At 57.8% G+C, this 18,723-nt stretch overlaps 2 protein-coding genes and 1 long non-coding RNA gene across 5 annotated transcripts; 1 reads left to right on the top strand and 2 right to left on the bottom strand.

Moving 5' to 3' along the window:
- Positions 1-485: 485 nt before the first annotated feature.
- Positions 486-7,233, bottom strand: LOC109460556 (uncharacterized). Its single transcript, XR_002139514.2, has 3 exons — positions 7,012-7,233; positions 4,889-5,032; positions 486-4,755 (listed from the first exon to the last, which is right to left on the bottom strand). It is a non-coding gene; the product is annotated as an uncharacterized LOC109460556 (long non-coding RNA).
- On the top strand, positions 3,608-15,862 carry CARMIL2 (capping protein regulator and myosin 1 linker 2). Of its 3 annotated transcripts, none has more exons than XM_019755955.2 (40): positions 3,608-3,738; positions 3,836-3,988; positions 4,243-4,337; positions 4,432-4,482; positions 4,714-4,776; positions 4,884-5,008; positions 5,139-5,230; positions 5,440-5,510; positions 5,630-5,703; positions 5,847-5,922; positions 6,002-6,090; positions 6,198-6,292; positions 6,370-6,456; positions 6,545-6,657; positions 6,763-6,840; positions 6,967-7,043; positions 7,142-7,246; positions 7,431-7,500; positions 7,647-7,728; positions 7,826-7,922; positions 8,008-8,065; positions 8,199-8,371; positions 8,534-8,696; positions 8,773-8,874; positions 9,903-10,031; positions 10,114-10,227; positions 10,388-10,548; positions 10,619-10,706; positions 10,897-11,046; positions 11,164-11,230; positions 11,690-11,919; positions 12,719-12,819; positions 12,902-13,265; positions 13,347-13,469; positions 14,359-14,395; positions 14,550-14,621; positions 14,743-14,958; positions 15,146-15,193; positions 15,536-15,613; positions 15,699-15,862. In XM_019755955.2, exons 2-40 carry the CDS (start codon positions 3,949-3,951, stop codon positions 15,809-15,811), a joined length of 4,167 nt encoding a protein of 1,388 aa, XP_019611514.2. In that variant the 5' UTR covers positions 3,608-3,738; positions 3,836-3,948; the 3' UTR covers positions 15,812-15,862. The 3 variants fall into 3 exon arrangements, with proteins under 3 accessions (XP_019611514.2, XP_019611504.2, XP_019611522.2); XM_019755945.2 differs by having other exon boundaries at positions 3,609-3,738; positions 15,113-15,193; XM_019755963.2 differs by lacking the exon at positions 15,146-15,193 and having other exon boundaries at positions 3,609-3,738.
- On the bottom strand, positions 15,820-18,711 carry ACD (ACD shelterin complex subunit and telomerase recruitment factor). The gene is made up of 12 exons (XM_019756005.2): positions 18,492-18,711; positions 18,273-18,409; positions 17,984-18,083; positions 17,820-17,896; positions 17,651-17,695; positions 17,508-17,542; positions 17,214-17,365; positions 17,040-17,136; positions 16,877-16,957; positions 16,323-16,696; positions 16,096-16,187; positions 15,820-16,015 (listed from the first exon to the last, which is right to left on the bottom strand). Exons 1-12 carry the CDS (start codon positions 18,588-18,590, stop codon positions 15,937-15,939), a joined length of 1,368 nt encoding a protein of 455 aa, XP_019611564.2. The 5' UTR covers positions 18,591-18,711; the 3' UTR covers positions 15,820-15,936.
- Between the last annotated feature and the right edge of the window lie 12 nt (positions 18,712-18,723).

Here is an 18,723-nt window from a genome sequence, read left to right as displayed (position 1 = left end):
ATCTTATCTTTTAAACCATCGCTTGGAGTGTCGATCCTGCTATTGTTGTGAGGCAATATTGAGAGAAAATGGATATCCCAGTTAAATTGTTTGTGGAATGAGTGTCAAATGATTTTACCATTGCAGACCCAGATGATAGAGGCATGCTGGATATGTGTGGCTTTGATACAGGAGCTCTGGATGTAATTAGAAATTTCACAAATTTAATTTTTTTTTTTTAAGATTTTATTGGGGAAGGGGAACAGGACTTTATTGGGGAACAGTGTGTACTTCCAGGCTTTTTTTCCAAATCAAGTTATTGTCCTTTCAATCTTAGTTGTGGAGGGTGCCGTTCAGCTTCACGTTGTTGTCGTTTCAGTCTTAGTTGTGGAGGGCGCAGCTCAGCTCCAGGTTCAGTTGCTGTTGCTAGTTGCAGGGGGCGCAGTCCACCATCCCTTGCAGGAGTGGAACCGGCAACCTGGTGGTTGAGAGGACGTGCTCCAACCAACTGAGCAATCCGGGAGCTCAGCGGCAGCTCAGCTCAAGGTGCCATGTTCAATTTTAGTTGCGGGAGGGCAGAGCCCACCATCCCATGAGGGAGTCGAGGAGTCAAACAGGCAACCTTGTGGTTGAGAGCCCAAGCTCCAACCAACTGAGCCATCGGCCTCCCAGGAGCTGACTTCATTCTAGTTGCAGAGGGCACAGCTCGCTGGCCCATGTGGGAATCGAACTGGCAGCCCCATTGCCCAGAGCTCGCACTCTAACCAACTGAGCCACCCGTCTGCCCCCTAGATGTGATTTAAACACAAGCACCACCATGATCTAAGAGGTCCCTCGCCATTAGTGATCTCATTAAAAACCGGCAGCTACTTCCCAGTTAAGCTTAATCCAATGAAAGATGATAAAATGGTGGCATAGTATGTACATAGTGGAAAGTTTACCTTACAAAAAACAAAACCAAAGCTCTTTCTGTCTACTATCCTAGCTCCTGGGAAATAGCTTTATGTAGCTCCATGTAATAGGGAACTTCCTGTTGATAGACAATGTAAACTAGTCTAACAGTTTTGCTTTGGTGAATAATCATATTTGTACTTAAAAGAAGAACCAAAAGTGTAATTCCATAGCATGTCACTGATAAGTTCTTCCAGTTTCCTGAAACATTTTCCTTGCGAAGACAGCCTCCATGACGTCCATATACTCTGAAATGTACTGGACCATGTAACTGTGATGTGATAGAATATGAAACTCATCTGTAAACTTTTATATCGGCAGGTGGAAGGCGGGAGTGGGGGGTAAAACAAAAAAGACATTTCCTTTAAATGTCTTGCTTTAAATATCTAAGGGAGCCTTGTGGCAGCGCTGGCAGGTGTGGCCTGGCCCGTCTTCAGCCTATGCTACTGGAGCAGGCGGGGCTTATTCCTCATGAGCGCCCCCTGCTCCTTTTAGCATTTCCTGAGCACCCATAGGGTCTCTTGCTGTCTGGAACACAGAGACAGGCTTCAACAAGCTGAAGGTCTCTCCCCCTTTTAACTGAGTCACTGTCACTACTTGTAGACGCTGCATCCCATGTGTTCACTTAGTCTCTGCAGGCAGTTCTGTTTGTTTTGTAACTGCCACCCTGACCCCCAGCAGTCATGGGGTTGGTGTCTAGCCCAGCGCCCCTGTCCTGCTCTCCATGCTGATCCTGGTTTCCTTATCCGCAGCCCCCTGTCTGCCCTCTCAGCACTCACTGGACACAGGGACTGATGGCACTGTGGCATCAGTGGCCCCGAGAGTCCCTCCACCTGGGGAACATCGTGAGCCCTTTGACAGTCATTCCCTCTTGTATTTCTCATCCTTGTCATTCTAACAGAAAAATCCCATGGAGGTGAGTTTTTTTATGGGTCTGTTTTGGAGTCCTAGGGTTGCCATGGTAGATTTGGCAAATGAGAGTGTTCACGGAGGGCCAGGCACTGTTGTGAGCACTTCTCTTAATATTTCATCCTTATAGCAACACGATGAGTTAATAGCTCCAGCTTACAAAATGAGAACTGAAAGCTCAGAAAGGTTAAGTAACTTATTCAGTGTCAAACAGCTGGTAAGAGGTGGAGTCAGGACTTGAATTCAGCCAGTCTGCCTTCAGAATCTGCATTCTTGACCACTTGGCCATAGTTGATGAGAACTATTAGGTTCTCACCCTAAAAAGCAGTTTGTGGGTTCTACATGGTCTTAGAGTCTTACATCTTAACCCAATTTAATTCCTTTTAAATTGGGAGGCAGCAGAGCAGGACCTCCTCTTGCCTCTTGGTGGGAACCCGTAGCTCCCTCTCCACTGAGTCCTCCCGTCAGCCCTCGGCAAATGACCATGGGCCTGTTGCTTGAAAGTAGGTGGCTGCCCCCAACTTGTTAATACTCAGTTTTTACTTTCCACTTTGTCCTGGTCCTTGGTGGACCTCAGCAAAAGGAGATGAGATTTTGTTGGGGTCTGGGGAGTGGTAGTCAGATGACTGGCGGGTATTCCCACTGTCTCTAAGCCCCAAGGTGGGGAGGGTTAGCTAGGAAGGTGAGATGGGAAAGAAACCAAGGGACCCTGTCTAGTACTTCTCACCTACTCTCATGGTTATTTCACCTCTGCCTGGCTGAGCTGTGGACTGTTCTTTAGCTCATAAGTGGAGTTTAATTAGATTGTAATGGAAAAAAAAAAATCTTTTTGTTTAAATTTATTTCTTGTAACTTGGCTCTGTTTTGGTCATGTCATTTTTGCACAGTTATGAGAACAATCTTTAAAGGATGGTGGATTATTGGCTACCTTAATGGATGGAACAGGAAAATGGAAAATTTCAGGAAACATACAAGTACATTCAGAGCTAGATAAATTTGTTCATCTCAGCAAAACACGAAGATTCTACTGATACACAGGGTTCCTCATTCAAATGAAAGTAGATAGACCAACTAACATAGAAGCTAGTGGAAATACAAAGAACTCCCAATTAGAATACCCCCGTTTCAAGATAAAATGTGAATTCACATTCACTGGAATGTGGTCCATCTAGCTGAAAGTTGGCACAAGAGGGAAGGAGAAAAAAAAAGTAATCCCCACCTGAAAACCCTCTAGACGCTAGGTCCCGTGGTCTTTTTTCAGTGTGCTTCTGGCTGGCGGGCCCCCAACCGATGACCTTCTGACCCCTCCTGAGGACAGTATCTTCCCTTTCTCCTAGTGGTTTCCCCCTCACCAAACTCTCCAGGTCGGGGAGAATGCATACTCAAGGGAGGATCTTGGGGTTCAGGCTTTAGCTAGAGGCTGCCCCCTGAGGGTCCACACCCACCTTCTGACCCTGACCCAGCCTAAACCTGATTTGAAAGCTGAGGAACGTCTTCTGCAGAGAAGGGCCTTTGTGTTCATTTGGTGTTTTTCCCACCTCTTTAAGGTCACGAAGTCCAGGTTAGAAGCAACATATTAGGTCCTCCACGTTAGGACCTGGGTATTGGGAGAGATCCGACGCTCTGTCCTTTTAGTCCCGGTGTCCACCTCCCCAACTGGGCTTTAGAGGGGACGAACACGGTGGGCCCTGTAGGGAATTCCCGGGCGGGTAGTGCCCCCTGGTGCTTGCGGCAGGGACTGCGGTGTGGGGTGGAAGTAGGGGGCTAGGAACCGCAAGAGGCACACGACACACGAGACCCTCCTGGCCACACCACTCCCACCTCGAATCTGGCCTGACCGAGTAGTTCCTGCGCGACTGGGCGACTGTAGCTGGGACTCTGCGCCCCTCCTACACCCCGGTACGCGGGCTACACCTCCCGGCCCGCGGAGGCCGGGGCGGGGAGGAGCCGGGTGGGGGGCGGCCTGGCAGGAAGCAGCGCGTACCTTCCGCTGCAGGAGGAGCAGGTGGCTGCTGTGCGGGCCGGGGCCCCAGGCTTCCTGTGCGCGGCCGCCCGCTACTGTTTCTCGTCGGAGCCCTTTGGGTCACTTCGGCCGCCTGGCCCGGCCCCATGGCCCAGACCCCCGACGGCATATCCTGTGAGCTACGAGGTAAGCGCTGGCCCTTGCCTACTTGGCTGGAAGGAGGCAGTGCGGCCCCCAAGCCAGAGGCCGACCCAGCGCCCCCGGGAGTGCCAGGCAAGCATTACTCTCTGCTCCTCCAGAGGGCTTGGCTCCCCGCGGTCCACTCCACCCCTTCCTTGCGAGCCCATAGATGAGTCCAGGCCCCTAGCCTGGTACAGACAGTGGCACGAATTGACCTCCATGGGAGGATTAAAGTCATCCAGCAGGCCGCCCTTCTACAGGCGAGATCACCCGGTTCCTGTGGCCCAAGGAGGCAGAGCTGTTGCTGAAAACCTGGCTACCAGAGCGGGTGGCTGCTGAGCAAGGTCACGTCCTGGTATGGCAAGGGGCAGAGCCTGGGAGGGCCACTGGGGCCCAAGCAGAAAGAGCCTCTTTCCCTGTCCAGGGTGTCAGATACTCTCTCCCCCCAGGCATTGCTACGATGGAGAGCCTACCTGCTCCATACCTGCCTCCCCCTGAGGGTGAGTCCCACCACCACCACCCCTTGCTCTCCAGCAGCTTCCTTGATGAGGGTGCATCTGCAGTGCTCGCTTGTCTTTGTGGGCTCTGCCCTTCCAACAGCACTGGGCTCCCGGCAGCAGACAGGACTAGAGTGCAGGCGGCTCTAGCTCTGAGCTCCAGGCTGCAAAGGACTGGGCTCCCAGAAGGGTGGGGCTTGGGGTTTGGTTCAGGCTGATCCAGGCACTCCACAGGTGGACTGTACATTCAGCTACCTGGAAGTTCAGGCCATGGCACTGCAGGAGACACCCCCTCAGGTGAGAACCTTACTACCCCACCAGGGCCTGCAGCCTGGCCTTCACCGCCCCCTCCACCTGCCCCCACCAATGGAGGCCAGCACAGCCCACCCACCTGCCCTCCCCAGGTCACCTTTGAGCTGGAGTCCTTGCCTGAGCTGGTCCTGGAGCTTCCTGGCGTGGCTGCCCTGGAACAGCTGGCCCAGCACATCACTGCAGCCATCAAGAAGGTCTTCCCTCGTTCGACCCTTGGGTGAGGCCCAGCAACTGCAAGGGGCTGGCAGGGAAGGAGGGCAAAGGTGGGATGCTCTTGAGACGTAAGTGGGCTGCCTCACATCTCAGGGGCTAGAAGTCCCTTTCCCCTTCTTTATCCTCCTCCCCAGGAAGCTATTCCGGAGGCCCACGCCCCCCTCCATGCTGGCTCGTCTGGAGAGAAGCAGCCCCTCAGAGGCCACTTCACCCAGTAGCCCCTGTGGTAAGAGCCAAGGTGGAGCCACACGGGGCTTCAGGCAGGAAGGGGCTACCCCTTCCTGCAGCTCCAGACCCCTGGATTTGGAGGTCTCCCCAACTTAACAGAGCCACTCGAGGCACAGCTACCACCCAGCTTGGGTCTGATCTATCTCTGTCCTTTTGTCTCTCTCCTCCCCCCACTCCACCTCTTGGTACCCCCTGGCACCTCCCCAGGTGGCTTCCTGGAGACATATGAGGCTCTGTGTGACTACAATGGCTTCCCTTTCCAAGAGGAGATTCAGTGGGTAAGGGTAGAACCCCCCTCTGGGGGGTTCTGGAAACATCTGATCCCCATGTGCATTATTAAGTCCCTCCCTGCTCCTTGTGGCCCCAAGCCAGTTGGAGACATTTTCTTCCCGTCTAGGATGTGGACACCATCTACCATCGTCAGGGCTGCCGCCATTTCAGCCTAGGAGATTTCAGCCATCTGGGCAGTCGGTATGTGTCCTGCCAGGACTGAGAAGGGAGGAAGATTCCATGACCCACATTCCTGGGCCTCAGCCTCTCCATGGAGGGGGATGCTGAGCCTGGGATCTGGCTAAAGGACGCTGAGCTCTGCCCCTGCCCCTTCTCCCACCCAGGGACCTGGCCTTGAGTGTGGCTGCCCTGTCCTACAACCTGTGGTTCCGGTGCCTCTCCTGTGTGGACATGAAGCTGGTGAGAGTGTAGGGGCAGGGAGGTGCCAAGGATGTGGGGACCAGGGTGCAGCCCCCTGAGCCCCCATTCTGGTTCTCAGAGTCTTGAAGTCTTGGAACAGATTCTGCACATGATGAGTCAGTCGTCCCACCTGGAGGAGCTGGTGCTAGAGACCTGTGGCCTGAAGGGGTAAGGGGGACAGGAAGGGCTTGAGGAGAGGAGTCCAGGGGTTTGGGAATGGGAGGCTAGTGGCCTGGAAGGAGACCAGAGTCTCACGCCTGGGGTCTGGTCCCCAGAGACTTTGTGCGAAGACTGGCCCAAGCGCTGTCAGGGCACTCAAGCTCCGGGCTGCGGGAGCTCAGTCTGGCAGGGAACCTACTGGATGACCGAGGTATGGCTGAGCCTGGGGAAGCCCTGAGGGCTGGCACTAGAGGAGGTGAGACCCACACGGTTGCCTCCATGTCCCAGGCGTGGCTGCACTCAGCAGACACCTAGAGCATCGTCCTGGAGCCCTGAGAAGACTCAGCCTAGCACAGACAGGGTTGACGCCTCGAGGTAGGCAGAGCCCAGGATAAGGTTGGGTAGGTGGAGCGGGAACGTGTTGTCCCCCTGATTGCTGAGCCACCCCCTCCTCCACCACCAGGAATGAGGGCTCTGGGCCGGGCACTGGCTTCCAATGCAGCCTTTGACTCTGCCCTGACCCACTTGGACCTTTCGGGGAACCAGGGGGCGCTGGGGGCCTCAGAGGACAATGGGGTGAGTGGATGTCTTTAGGGACAGGGATTGGGGGCGCTGCAGGCAGTGGGGTGTCAGGAAGCTCTGGGTGAAGCCATCCCTGACTCCCTCCCCACCTCCCTCCAGGGCCTCTATAGTTTCCTGAGCCGTCCTAACGCTCTGACGTTCCTGAATGTCGCCGGCACCGACACCGCCCTGGACACTGTGAGGGGGTGGTCATTGGGGGGATGATCGGTAGGGCTGCTGGTGGGGCCTGAGGCTGGAGGGTAGACTGGAGGGCAAGGCGGGCGGGGAGGGCTCTGTCCTCTGGCCCACACCCTTCTCCTGCAGCTCTTTGCGGCGCTATCCCGCGGCTGCTGCGCCAGCCTCACGCACCTGGACGCTTCGAGGAACGTCTTCTCCCGCACGTAAGGGGGCGCAGGCCGGGTCCGGGCGGGGGGTAGTGGACTGCCGGGAGCCGCCTTCCTGCACCGGGAAGCCCACGCCTCTCGCTCCTCCACCCCAGGAAGTCTCGGGCTGCGCCCGCCGCGTTGCAACTCTTCCTCAGCCGCGCGGGGACGCTTCGGCACCTGGGCCTGGCGGGCTGCAAGCTGCCCCCGGACGCGCTTAGGTCAGTGTCGCTGCCCACGGCCACGCCCCTCGCCTATGCAACCACCACCCGGCAGAGCCTCCAGCGCCTCTCCCCGTTCCTATCGTACCCACAATCTCCCCAGCATCCTGGTCCTTCCTAGTGTTCGGTTCGCGCCCTGAGCCCCCTTTCCTAGCTCCTGCTCCCCTTTTACATCCCCTTCCAGGGCCGTTTTAGAAGGTCTCGCGCTCAACACGCACTTGGCAGACCTGCACCTGGACCTCAGCGCTTGTGAGGTGAGCATCAGGTTCCCCGACGTGAGCAGGCAGTGGGCGCACACACTGGCGATGGGACTGTCGCGTGGGAGCGTGGGGCTGTTGGCTGCCTGATCCTCCCCAGCTGTGGCCTGTTGGCCTAAGCATGCTTCACCTTCCACCTTCAGCTGCGCTCAGCGGGCGCCCAGGTGATACAGGACTTAGTGTGTGACGCTGGAGCAGTGAGCTCCCTGGATCTGTCGGATAACGGTGAGGCCGCCTGAAAGCCAGTTCTCCCCATGCACCCAATTCCCACACGACCCACCTCACCGCAGCCTCGCCTGTGCTTGACCCCAACCACCCTCAGGCTTTGGCTCAGACATGGTGACTCTAGTGTTGGCCATCGAGAGAAGCAGGTCCCTGCGACATGTGGCGCTTGGAAGGAACTTCAATGTCCGGTGCAAGTGAGCCCCCATTCCCACTCCTGGGCCTCCTAAACAGTACCCCATCACCTGGGTCCCTCCCCTCAACCGTGGTCCCTGCCCACAGGGAGACCCTGGACGACGTTCTGCACCGGATTGTCCAACTTATGCAGGATGACGACTGTGTGAGTTCACGGGACCATCCAAGATCCTCAATTGATGGACCCTGTAACCTCTCTGACTCCTGCTTCCTCGGACCCTGTGATCTCCCCTCCTTGCTGACCCCTGACTCCAACCATGACTGTCTCTTAACCCCAGCCCCTGCAGTCTCTGTCTGTGGCTGAGTCGAGGCTGAAGCTGGGCGCCAGCGTCCTGCTCCGGGCCCTGGCCACTAATCCTAACCTGACAGCGCTGGATATCAGTGGCAACGCCATAGGAGACGCGGGTGCCAAGATGCTGGCCAAGGCGCTTCGGGTTAACACCAGGCTCCGGTGTGCAGGGTCAAAGGGGTGGGACCAATGGGGAGGGGGGCGTGACATGGAGGGACTTACTGGGCTAAGGGGCGGGGCTGAATGAGGGCGAATGAACAAGGCCCGCGGGTTGGGTGGGGCCTTGCTGAGCTCGGTCCCCGGCTGAAGCCCCACCTGGCCTAGGTCTGTAGTCTGGGACCGGAACCAAACGTCTGCTTTGGGCCTGCTGGACGTGGCTCAGGCTCTGGAGCAGAACCGAAGCCTGAAGGCCATGCCTCTGCCACTGACCGACGTGGCTCAGGCGCAGCGCAGCCGCCCAGAACTGACAGCACGTGCAGTGAATCAGGTGGGGGCCCTTTCACCGCTGCTCTGCTGTGTTGTGGCCCAGCCCCTCACCACTTATCAATGTCCCTTGTTCCCAGATCCAAGCCTGTCTCTTGAGAAACAACCGCACGGATCACGCCTCTTCTGCTTGCACTTCCTGCCAGCAGCCACTAGGTCTGGTCTCGAACCCCTCTGAGCAGGTCAGTGGCCTCTCCCTCAACCTTAAGTACACACAGAAGTTAGGGAGATGGGGAGAGCTGTGGCACCTGGGAGCCTCCATGAATCTGAAGGTCTGACTTTCCTGGAGCCAGGGTGCCTAAATCCTGCTGTCCCAGACAATTCCCTCTCCTTGGTCTGGAGAGGAGCCTGCTCCTGAAATTGTTCTCCCAAATAACACCCCTGGCTGCCTTTTTAAAGCATTTAAATCGGCTTTCCTATTAAAGATAGGAAGTACTTTAAAATCTTCCCTCAACCCTCCCCCGCATTGTAGCCCCATCTGTGACTTCCCATTCACAGGGTTTCCCTCCCCTCTCCACTGACCTCTGTGTGGCCAACTCAGTGACCCTTTTTCTGCCTTCATCTCCCTCCTCTACCTTGCCTTTGTGAGAGATGTTTCCACTTCTCCATTCCCAAATCCCACTTTTCTCCCAAGCTCGAGAGCCCGGGTATCTTGACCCAGACATCCTGCAGGGGGTTCACATTCTATACATCTCCAAGTGATCTCTTCATCTCCCACAGAGTCTTCTCTCTACCCTGGAGCCCAATCTTACTGGTGTCCACACCCACCAAGCGCTGTGGACAGAGATGTGGACCAGGTCTCTGCTGTCTACAACGGCGCCTGCAAGGGACAGACCTCCTTGGTCCCGTTCCTCACCCTCACCTAAACTCTCCCTTGCTCCCCCTGCTTCTTCCATGGTGCCTAACTCCCATTCCCCACCCCCACTTTCCAGGCTATCCTCTAGGTGGATGGTGAACAAACTGAGCTTCTAAAACACAGACATAACTAACAACTTCTTCCTATTCTGTACACTTAAGTATATATTAAGTCCCTACAATGAACCAAAGGAAACACGTCTCTCCATTCTTAAACAAATAAGGTTCCTAAGTGGGTGGCCTGATGGTACTGCGTTCAGGACCACATACCCTGTTGGAGACCCTGGGGAGGAGGCAGTCAGGTATTGGGGGACTGGGAGGGACCAGGCTGGGACTGATTCCTGATGCCCCTTAGGAAGTGAACGAACTGTGTCAGTCGGTGCAGGAGCATGTGGAGCTTCTGGGCTGTGGAGCTGGGCCCCAGGGTGAAGCCGCTGTGCATCAGGCCGAGGATGCCATCCAAAATGCCAATTTCTTTCTCAGCGTAAGCACCCCTCCTGCTACCAGGACCCTCCCCCTCTTAGTCAGGTGTCACTTTGCAACTCCTTTTTCTCCTTGGTCTCCAGATTCTCCCCATTCTATATGAGGCAGGAAGCTCCCCAAGTTATCAATGGCAGCTGCGGCAGAAGCTGGAGGGCCTCCTGGGACAGGTGGGCGAGGTCTGCCGCCAGGACATTCAGGTGAGATGGTACCCTTGCCTCAATCCCACTTCCATATGCAAGCTTGACCCTCATCCCAAAGGCTTCACTGTGACATCCCCTGAGTCAATATTCTGTGGGGGTCGGAGCCTCAAGACAATTGGTCTAACCACACCCTCACCATGCTCTGACCTTTGCCCAGGACTTCACTCAGGCCACACTGGACACAACAAGGAGCCTCTGCCCACAGATGCTTCAGGGACCCAGGTGGAGGGAGCAGCTAGAGGGGGTCCTGATGGGCTCCAGGGGCCTCCCAGAGCTGCTCCCAGAGCACCTGTTGCAAGATGCCTTTACTAGGCTCAGGTAGGCTGGATGGGACTGGGCTGGGCTAGGCAGAGACAGCACACTAACACTTGCCCTCTCTTGCCCTCAGAGATATGCGGCTGTCAGTCACAGGGTCCTTGGCAGAGAGCATTGTGTCTCAAGCTCTGGCGGGTTTGAGTGCAGCCCGGGATCGGCTGGTGAGGGGAAACTGCGCTTGGGCATACATGCGCGCGCACACACACACACAGTGACCTGGCTACTGCCTTGCAAGGGTTCTGTAATGTCTTTGGGGTCATAAAGCCCAGGGATATTTCAGGGTTCCCTTAGCACTGATGGGACTATGGCTGAGGCCCTACTTCCCCATCTTTGGGGTGCCTGGTATTGCAGGTGGACAGTCTAGCTCAGCAGGCAACAGTGGCAATGCCCCCTGCCATACCAGTACTGGATGGAGGTCAGTTCAGCTCCTTTGGGCCTAGCGAATTGGAAGGCCTTTTCTTCCCTGAGGAGAAGGAAAAGGAGGCAGAAGACGAGCAGAAGGTAGGTGGTCCCAGAACTCTGGGCCTCGAAGCCTAGATCTTCCCATCTTCTTCTGAAACGTGGAAGGTGGGGAGTTATCTCCCCTGCCCCATGCCGAGTTTGTGCCCTTCAATCCAGGATGACAGTCCTTCCCAGAAATGGCCTCAATCCAACCACTGTCTTCACCTGGTACCCTCCACTCACGGTAAGTCAACTCCTGGAAGGGAGTTACTGAGTTGGGCTGAAGCTCCATTAGACCTTGGCCACATTCATTCAGTCCTGTTGTCCCGAGAACTCCCTGACACTTGCCTGGACCAGGCCAGGACTCCCTGCAGCCTGCAAGGTTGGGATCTGATGTTGTTAGTCAGCACAGAGCAGGACCTGAGCAAACCAGGGCCCGGACACTGTCTCCACTCGCCCACCCCACCCCGCCCCTTTCCCTATCCACAGGACGCGCATGCTTGGCGGCGGTGCGGATGCACGCCGCTCGGGGCCGCGCTCAGCACCACGGACAGTGGCGGCAGGGGAGGGGCTGGTGGGGGGGAGCGGGCGGCGTAACTGGGGCCCCTCCCCGCGCCCTGGGCGGGTCCCCCGCCGCCCTAGCGCCGCCACTGCCACCACCCTGGGCTCCACGCTCTGTGCTCTTCTGGTGCTCTCCCCTCAGGTGCTGCTGAGGAACCGGAGTCCGAGCTGGCGGCTCCTGGGGAGGATGCGGAGCCGCAGGCGGGCCCATCCGCACGCGGGTCTCCGAGCCCCGCTGCTCCTGGCCCCCCGGCCGGCCCTTTGCCTCGCATGGAACTGCCACCCGCCGGGCATCCCCTGCGCCATCCGACCAGGGCAAGGCCCAGGCCACGGCGCCAGCACCACCACCGCCCGCCGCCTGGGGGCCCCCAGGTGAGCGCCCTCCCCCCACTCCAGAGCTCGTGGAATTGGGTGACCCAGGCGGCCCCTTTGCTCCTTACGGGTGATGGTGGGTAGGGAGGTGGATTATGGGTGCCGCATCCTGGCTTCTTCCTTGTCAAAGCCCTCCACCCCAGGCCATACCCATGCGGGGTCATGGGTTTGTGGGCTTCGTTGGGGGTGCACCTGGGTGTAGGACGCTGCCTCAGGTCGGCTGCTTAGTGCGTGGATGTGCAGGAGAGGGAGGCTCTTAGCTTCCACCCCTAGGGTTGCTGAAAGATACTGGGCTCCCCGTCTACTGCACATCCGGCTGGTGTGTATGTTGGGAGATGTATGTGTGGACCCGGTGGGGGGGGGCAGTGGGCACAGGATGGAAGGGGAGGAGGAGCCTACTTCAGGCCCCCCAGAGGGTCTGACGCAGCAGCCAGTACTGCTGAGCGGCAGCAGGCCGGGTGGGGTGGGGGTGGGGGATACTGCAGGGAAGTGTTTGGAGCAGAAGGGGTGGCAGGTGAAAACGTGTGACCGGGTGGTTCAGGACATGTAGGATATTCTATGGGACAAGAATAGGTGTGGGCCGAGTGTGTGTTCTGGGCCAACTACAGGTGAGGGGTATGTGAAATCAGCATCTCTGTTCACCAGCTGGATTAGGGGGGAGCTTGTGTGTCAGCAGCCCCCTAGGGTCAGCTCAGCTTCCAGGGTCCGGAGTTGCCCTGGGCAGGCTGTTGGACAAGGGAGGTGGGGAGAAGTCACACTTGCACTCAGCCCTGACCCCTGACTGTGTGGTGTCCCCCAGGTGCCCCCAGCCCTGCCGCAGGAAGGGAATGGGCTCAGTGCCCGCGTGGACGAGGGCGTGGAGGAATTCTTCTCTAAAAGGCTGATCCAGCAGGACCGCCTGTGAGTGAGGGGCAGTTGCAGGGGGTGGGAGAGGGTGGACTTCTCCATGGGCCTTCCTGCTTACTGCTGGCTGTTCCCACAGCTGGGCCCCGGAGGAGGACCCAGCCACTGAGGGAGGTACCACCCCTGTACCCCGCACACTACGAAAGAAGCTGGGCACCCTCTTTGCCTTCAAGAAGCCTCGTTCAACGCGGGGGCCACGGCCTGATCTAGAGACCAGCCCTGGGGCAGCTTCCCGCACTCGAAAAACCACACTTGGGGACCTTCTGAGGCCACCAGCCCGTCCTGGCCGTGGTGAGGAGCCTGGTGGGGCTGAGGGGGGCACCAGCAGCCCGGACCCTGCCCGCAGGAGCCGGCCTCGCTACACTCGGGAAAGCAAGGCCTACTCGATGATACTGCTGCCTGCTGAGGAGGAGGAGGCAACACTGGGTGCTAGACCTGATAAGGTGAGGTCTGGCGATGGGTGAGGGCTCTGCGGGAGCTGAGGGCAGCGGGCTCTCCCCTCACTCAGGCACGTCTGTCCCCAGCGGCGGCCCCTGGAACGGGGAGACACCGAGCTGGCCCCATCCTTTGAACAGCGGGTACAAGTAATGCTGCAGAGGATCGGCGTGAGCAGAGGCAGCGGGAGCGCAGAAAGCAAGAGGAAGCAAGTGAGTTGGGAGGGACGCAAGTGTGAAGTGAGGGGGCAGGTGACATGTGGCTTGTGGCAGTCGGTGGGTGACATGTGACCAGGAGACTCATGACACACAGGTCTGTCAGTTCCACCACCACCCCCTCAAAATAGTCATCAGATTCAACCATTCTTCCTTCTTCGCTTCTGCCCTGGCCCAGGCCACTGATATCTCCTCCTAGGAGCTGGGATGGGCCTTTCTCTGCAGATCTAACAGAAATTGACCTCGTCATCTGCATTTGAAACAGCAAGTCATCCAGGGGGCTTTCCTCTCAAGCCACTGCTCTAACTCCTAACCCAACTGCCCAAGGCCCTAGTGGCTGCTTTCCTCTCACTGCTCTCTCCCTGGTTGCATATTCCGAGCCTCTGCACACGTTCCTGTTTGGAGTGCCTCTCTGGCCCACTTCCAGCCCCTCATCAACACCCGTGGGCTGAGCAGGTTTCTCTTCATCCATCCCTGCACTTCCCTGTGGGCCTTCCCTCTCTTCCTGCTAATGCCACTGTCTGATCCCAGTCCCTAATAAGAGCCGCAGCCCTTTTACTATCTAGTTTATAATCTCTCATGAAAATAAACACATATGAAGTGAGCCTCAGCTTGAATTTAGAAACAAAGTATAGAAAGTGAATCAGATACTTAAGAAATCACATTATCTGTGTGTCTGTGCATGTTCCTGTGTGTCTATGGATGTTTCTATGTTAACTGTCCACCATCCCAGACTTGAGCCCTAAGGCCGAGACTGGGTTTGCCATGTTCTTGCCCAGCCCACAGGGGGCATTTGGTGGCAGTTATAAGAACAAGAATGAAAAAAAAGGGCAAGGCTAGGGTGAGGGCAGCACAGGACTGAGCTTGAGTTCCCTGTTTCCTACAGAGCAAAGATGGAGAGATCAAGAAGGCTGGCTCAGATGGTAAGTGGGACCCTGGGCTAGGGCAGTACATTTTCAGAGAGGGGGCTGTCCTCAAAGATACTCCCCAAGGCACTTGCTTTCCTGGGGAGAGGCCAGGTTTTTCTTCCCCTCACCCCCAAGGTCTGGTGCCTGATCCCCCAACCCTGCCTTGCAGGTGACATTATGGACAGTTCATCGGAGGCCCCTCCCATCTCGATCAAGTCCCGCACCCACTCTGTGTCTGCTGGTAAATGAGGGCCACTGTGTGTTGGGGGACGTGAAGGGATAGGCAGGAGGGGGTCTGACCATTGGTTAGGCTCACCTCCAATGCCTGGCCCAAGTCTTGGCTGATACTATTCTCCTTGCAGACCCCTCATGCAGACCTGGGCCAGGGGGTCAGGGGCCTGAGTCTGCCACCTGGAAGACGCTGGGGCAGCAGCTGAATGCAGAGCTTAGAAGCCGTGGTTGGGGCCAACAGGATGGTCCGGGCCCCCCTTCTCCTTGTCCCAGCCCCCGAAAAGCCAGCCCCTCCCCAGACAGCCTGGGCCTCCCGGAGGATCCTTGCTTGGGCCCCAGGAATGAAGGTAAGCAGGCACCCTCGCCTCCACAACACTGGGCTGGGGACTGGAGGAGTCTCTGCTGGGAACTCAGCTCCTCTGCGGACCCTGAAGGTGGGAGGCAAGGGCTGGAGTGGGGGCAGTTGCTGGGACCACACCCTGATACCCTGGCCTCCCCCAGATGGCCAGCTGAGGCCGAGGCCTCTCTCAGCAGGGCGACGAGCAGTGTCTGTGCATGAGGACCAGCTCCAGGCCCCCGTTGGTGAGGGGAGACACCTCCATGTGTGTTTGAGTGCAGGAGGAGATGGGCGAGGGTGGGCTCCAGGGCTCCCTTCATGGCTCTGGTCCTTGGAGGGGGCCAGTGGTGGTGTGAAGGGTTGAGAAATGAGAGCCAGAAGGCCAGGAGCAAGGGGCTGACAAGCCCTTCCTAGCCCTGGCTCCACCTCCAAAAGAGCAACCTCTGCCAGGGGTGGGAGGACGTAAGGAAAGGGGGAGGCTCTGAAGGCAATAGTGTGTGCATGTGTCCGGTGTGCGCATGCACACACTGGAGTTGGCAGGGTTTGGGGCAGGCAGCAATCCAACCCATGCCTTTCCTGTCCCCCAGAAAGGCCCCTGAGGCTGCAGCGCTCCCCTGTCCTCAAGCGCAGGCCAAAGCTTGAGGCACCCCCGTCTCCAAGCCTAGGTAAGAGGGGGCTGACCTGGCTGGGCAGGTGGAAGGACTGCTCAGTCCAATTCTAATCTTCCTCTCTCCCCCTCTCCCTTTGCAGGATCTGGCCTTAGAGCCGAGCCTCCACCCTCACAGCCTACAGAGCCCTCCAGCCCTGAGTGGAGTCCACCCTCCCCAGCCACAGACCAAAGAGGCGGCGGCCCCAACCCCTGACTCTCTCCTTTCTTGCCGCATGAGATTATTTTATTAAAAAACTCAAAGGAAGCAGAGTATGGAGCACTGTTTGTCCACCCTCAGGATCTGTATGCACGTATCCTCCCACGTGGTCACATGACCCCTCACAGCTGGGTTTGCTCAGATTCCAGCTGTGGCTCCATCAGAAAGTGCAAGGCCCAGACCAGGAGCTGGGGAGGGAGCCTGGGAAGAGAACCATGGCTGTAGATCAATGAAGACGGGGACTGCTGACCAAGAGAGTGGGGACAGCCCCAGGCACTCACCTGGCATTTTGGACCTGGGCACAGAGGGAAGTGCAGGGTGGCTCATACTCATATTGGAAGGCGGAACCATCACGATGCCTCTTTGGGGGCTCCTGAAGGAGATGTGTTATCTGGAGAGGGGCCAACAAGGACCCCCTAGCCCCATCCAAGGCTACCCCAACCGCACTCCCAGCGCTACCCAAGGCCTACCGAATTTTACCCTCCAGTTGTAGGGGGGCTGTGCTCACCCAGACAGGACTGGATTCCAGGACTCCCTCAGTGCTTCTTATCCTTGGAAAATGCAGCCAGTTCTTGGGGGGCAACCCTAACTCCTTGAACTCCAGGCTAGATTTCTGGGGCCTGGTCACATGGGCCTGGTGTGGACTGGGAATGTGACCAAGGGGTGACAGACTTGGGGTGCCCTTCAGGAATGCGGAGCTGGATACATGGCTGGGGTGTGAGGAACTGGAGGACAGAGGGCCAAGGGCTGAGCAGATGGCTGGTAAGGGCTGGGAGCTGCCGTTCTGCACTGGGTCTGGAGCAGCCGGGGACAGGGCAGGCAGAAGGCTGACACTGGTAGCACTTTCCTCTGACGACACATGGCTAGGTAAGGTAGGGGTTCCTGGGGAGAAAGAGACTCGCTGTGGGCACAGCCCTCTCAGCTCAGACCAGCTGAGTGGCCTGTGTGCTTAGGCTGAAGGGACTGTGTTCAGCCCCAACCCAGCTGTGTACCCTTTCATAGCATCTTGCGTGGTGCCTGCACCTGATGATAATAGTGAGTGTGGCCTCAGCACCACCTTACCTGAGGAACTGAGTAAGGAAGGAGACATTAGGCTCAGCGATAGTTCCTCAAGAGCCAGGTCTGGTGGGGGCAAGTCAGGGCCTAGGGGTCAGGAAAGGCTTATCAGCACTGTGGGCGCCAGGTCTCCAGACACTCCCCTCTGGACTGCTCCTGTCCTCCTTACCCTGTGCCCTCCGACCTCGGCCCAGAGAGTTCAGGATTTGTTGGTCATTCTCAGAGATGTGCAGCCATAGACTGGGGAGAGTATACACAGCTTCTTCCTGTGGAAGTGAACTATCATCCTGGCCCTTACCTGACTCCTTACCCTGACATTTCCCAAGGGAAGCCCCAGACTGACCAAGGCCCTGCTGCGCGAGACGGCCCAGCGGGTGAGCAGAGGTGCTGTGCAAGGGCCTGACAGCATCAGACAGCTCTCAGCCCTGCAAACCAGCGCCCCCTGATGCTCCTGTTCCTCCTGCACTTCATCCAGAAGTTGGGACAGCGACAGGCCTGAGGGCGGGGGATGGGCTGAAGCTCAGAGAGGAGGAAGGGGAGGGTGGGTGAGGAGGAGGGCTTATTAAAGAAGCAGGAGGTGATGGCTGGGAAGTCACTCTACAGGGAGTTAGGGTCACTGGTCAACGCCTGTAAGTACCTGCATTGGGAGAGGTGGACTCCGAAAGGTGCTTCCTGCAGAAACAGAGAGGACAGGCCTGAGGAACAATCCCGAGGCCTTCAACACATCTGCCATCCTCTGCCCAAGTCACACCAGGCCCTTTAGCCCAGCCCCAGACTCACTCCAGGCAGTCATTGAGCTTTCTCTGCACATCCGGGTCCTGGTTGCTAGGAAAGAGCGGGTGACAAGCAGTTAATGTTATTAGGGGCCCAGGCCCTCCGACCCAAAAGGCCTAGGCTAACGGGAGCCAGGCCTGGGTTAGAACAGCTGCAAAGTGCAGGCATCACTTACCAACCAGTCACCCAGTCTCGGGGCTGCTCCGTGGGCAGCAGGCTGAAGCGGTTCACCTGGAGGTAGAACTCCGAGGGCTAGAGGGGTGAGTTCAGGGATGCGTCTTAGGGCCTGTCACCAAGAGTCAGGCCCAGTAACCCACCCAAACCAGCCTTCCCACTCACCAGGCCACCTTCGCCCTCGGGGACGTGGACTCGGACTCCACAGTCCTGCAGCAGCAGCAGTCGGCCTTCAGTCCCTTGGAAGCCAAACTCCTTCTCTTCCCTGCAAGTGAGTGCGATCCTCACTGCCAAGCCCACGGGAGCACAGCACTGCCAGCCTGGGGCCCGCCCGCCTGGAACACCCCCACCTTGGGCACATAGCTCCTCCCTCTTGGGTCCGCCCATCTCGGACTCAAGTCTAGCGCTCGCCTCTGGGCTCAAAGCACCCCGGGCCCCGCAGCGCCTTTCTCACCAGTCCGAGGCGTTCAGGGCCTCCCGCGTCACCAGGCATCGAATACTGTGGGTCCCGTCAGACACTAGCAGCGCTGCCGCGACTTCAGACTTGTCAGGGGCGCGGGACGTGCCCGGGGTTTCAGCCTCCTGCAGTACCTGACGGCGGCGACCGGCGTCAATCCCACCTCCTTCGGGCCCTGCCCTGGTCTCTGGGCCCTGAGAGGGATGGGGGGCTCACCTGGAGCAGCTGCCCCGCCCGCGGACTTGAGAGTGTCTCTGACTCCAGGACCAGTTCTCGAATCCAAGGCTGCAGGACCAAGGTCCTCGTGCCTGCCATTCCCACAGCTGCATTAGCGGAATACCGCTCACCCAGGTTTCCCGCTGGAGTCGCGGCCCCGCCTTTGGTCGGAAGAGGAAACGCACAACTGCTGGGCGGGATCTGAGGTCGAGGCCCCGCCCATGGGCATGCT

The sequence above is a fragment of the Rhinolophus sinicus genome, linkage group LG11 (genome assembly GCF_036562045.2).
Source record: "Rhinolophus sinicus isolate RSC01 linkage group LG11, ASM3656204v1, whole genome shotgun sequence".
Taxonomy (NCBI): Eukaryota; Metazoa; Chordata; class Mammalia; order Chiroptera; family Rhinolophidae; genus Rhinolophus; species Rhinolophus sinicus.
This window is presented reverse-complemented; position numbering and strand designations above follow the sequence as displayed.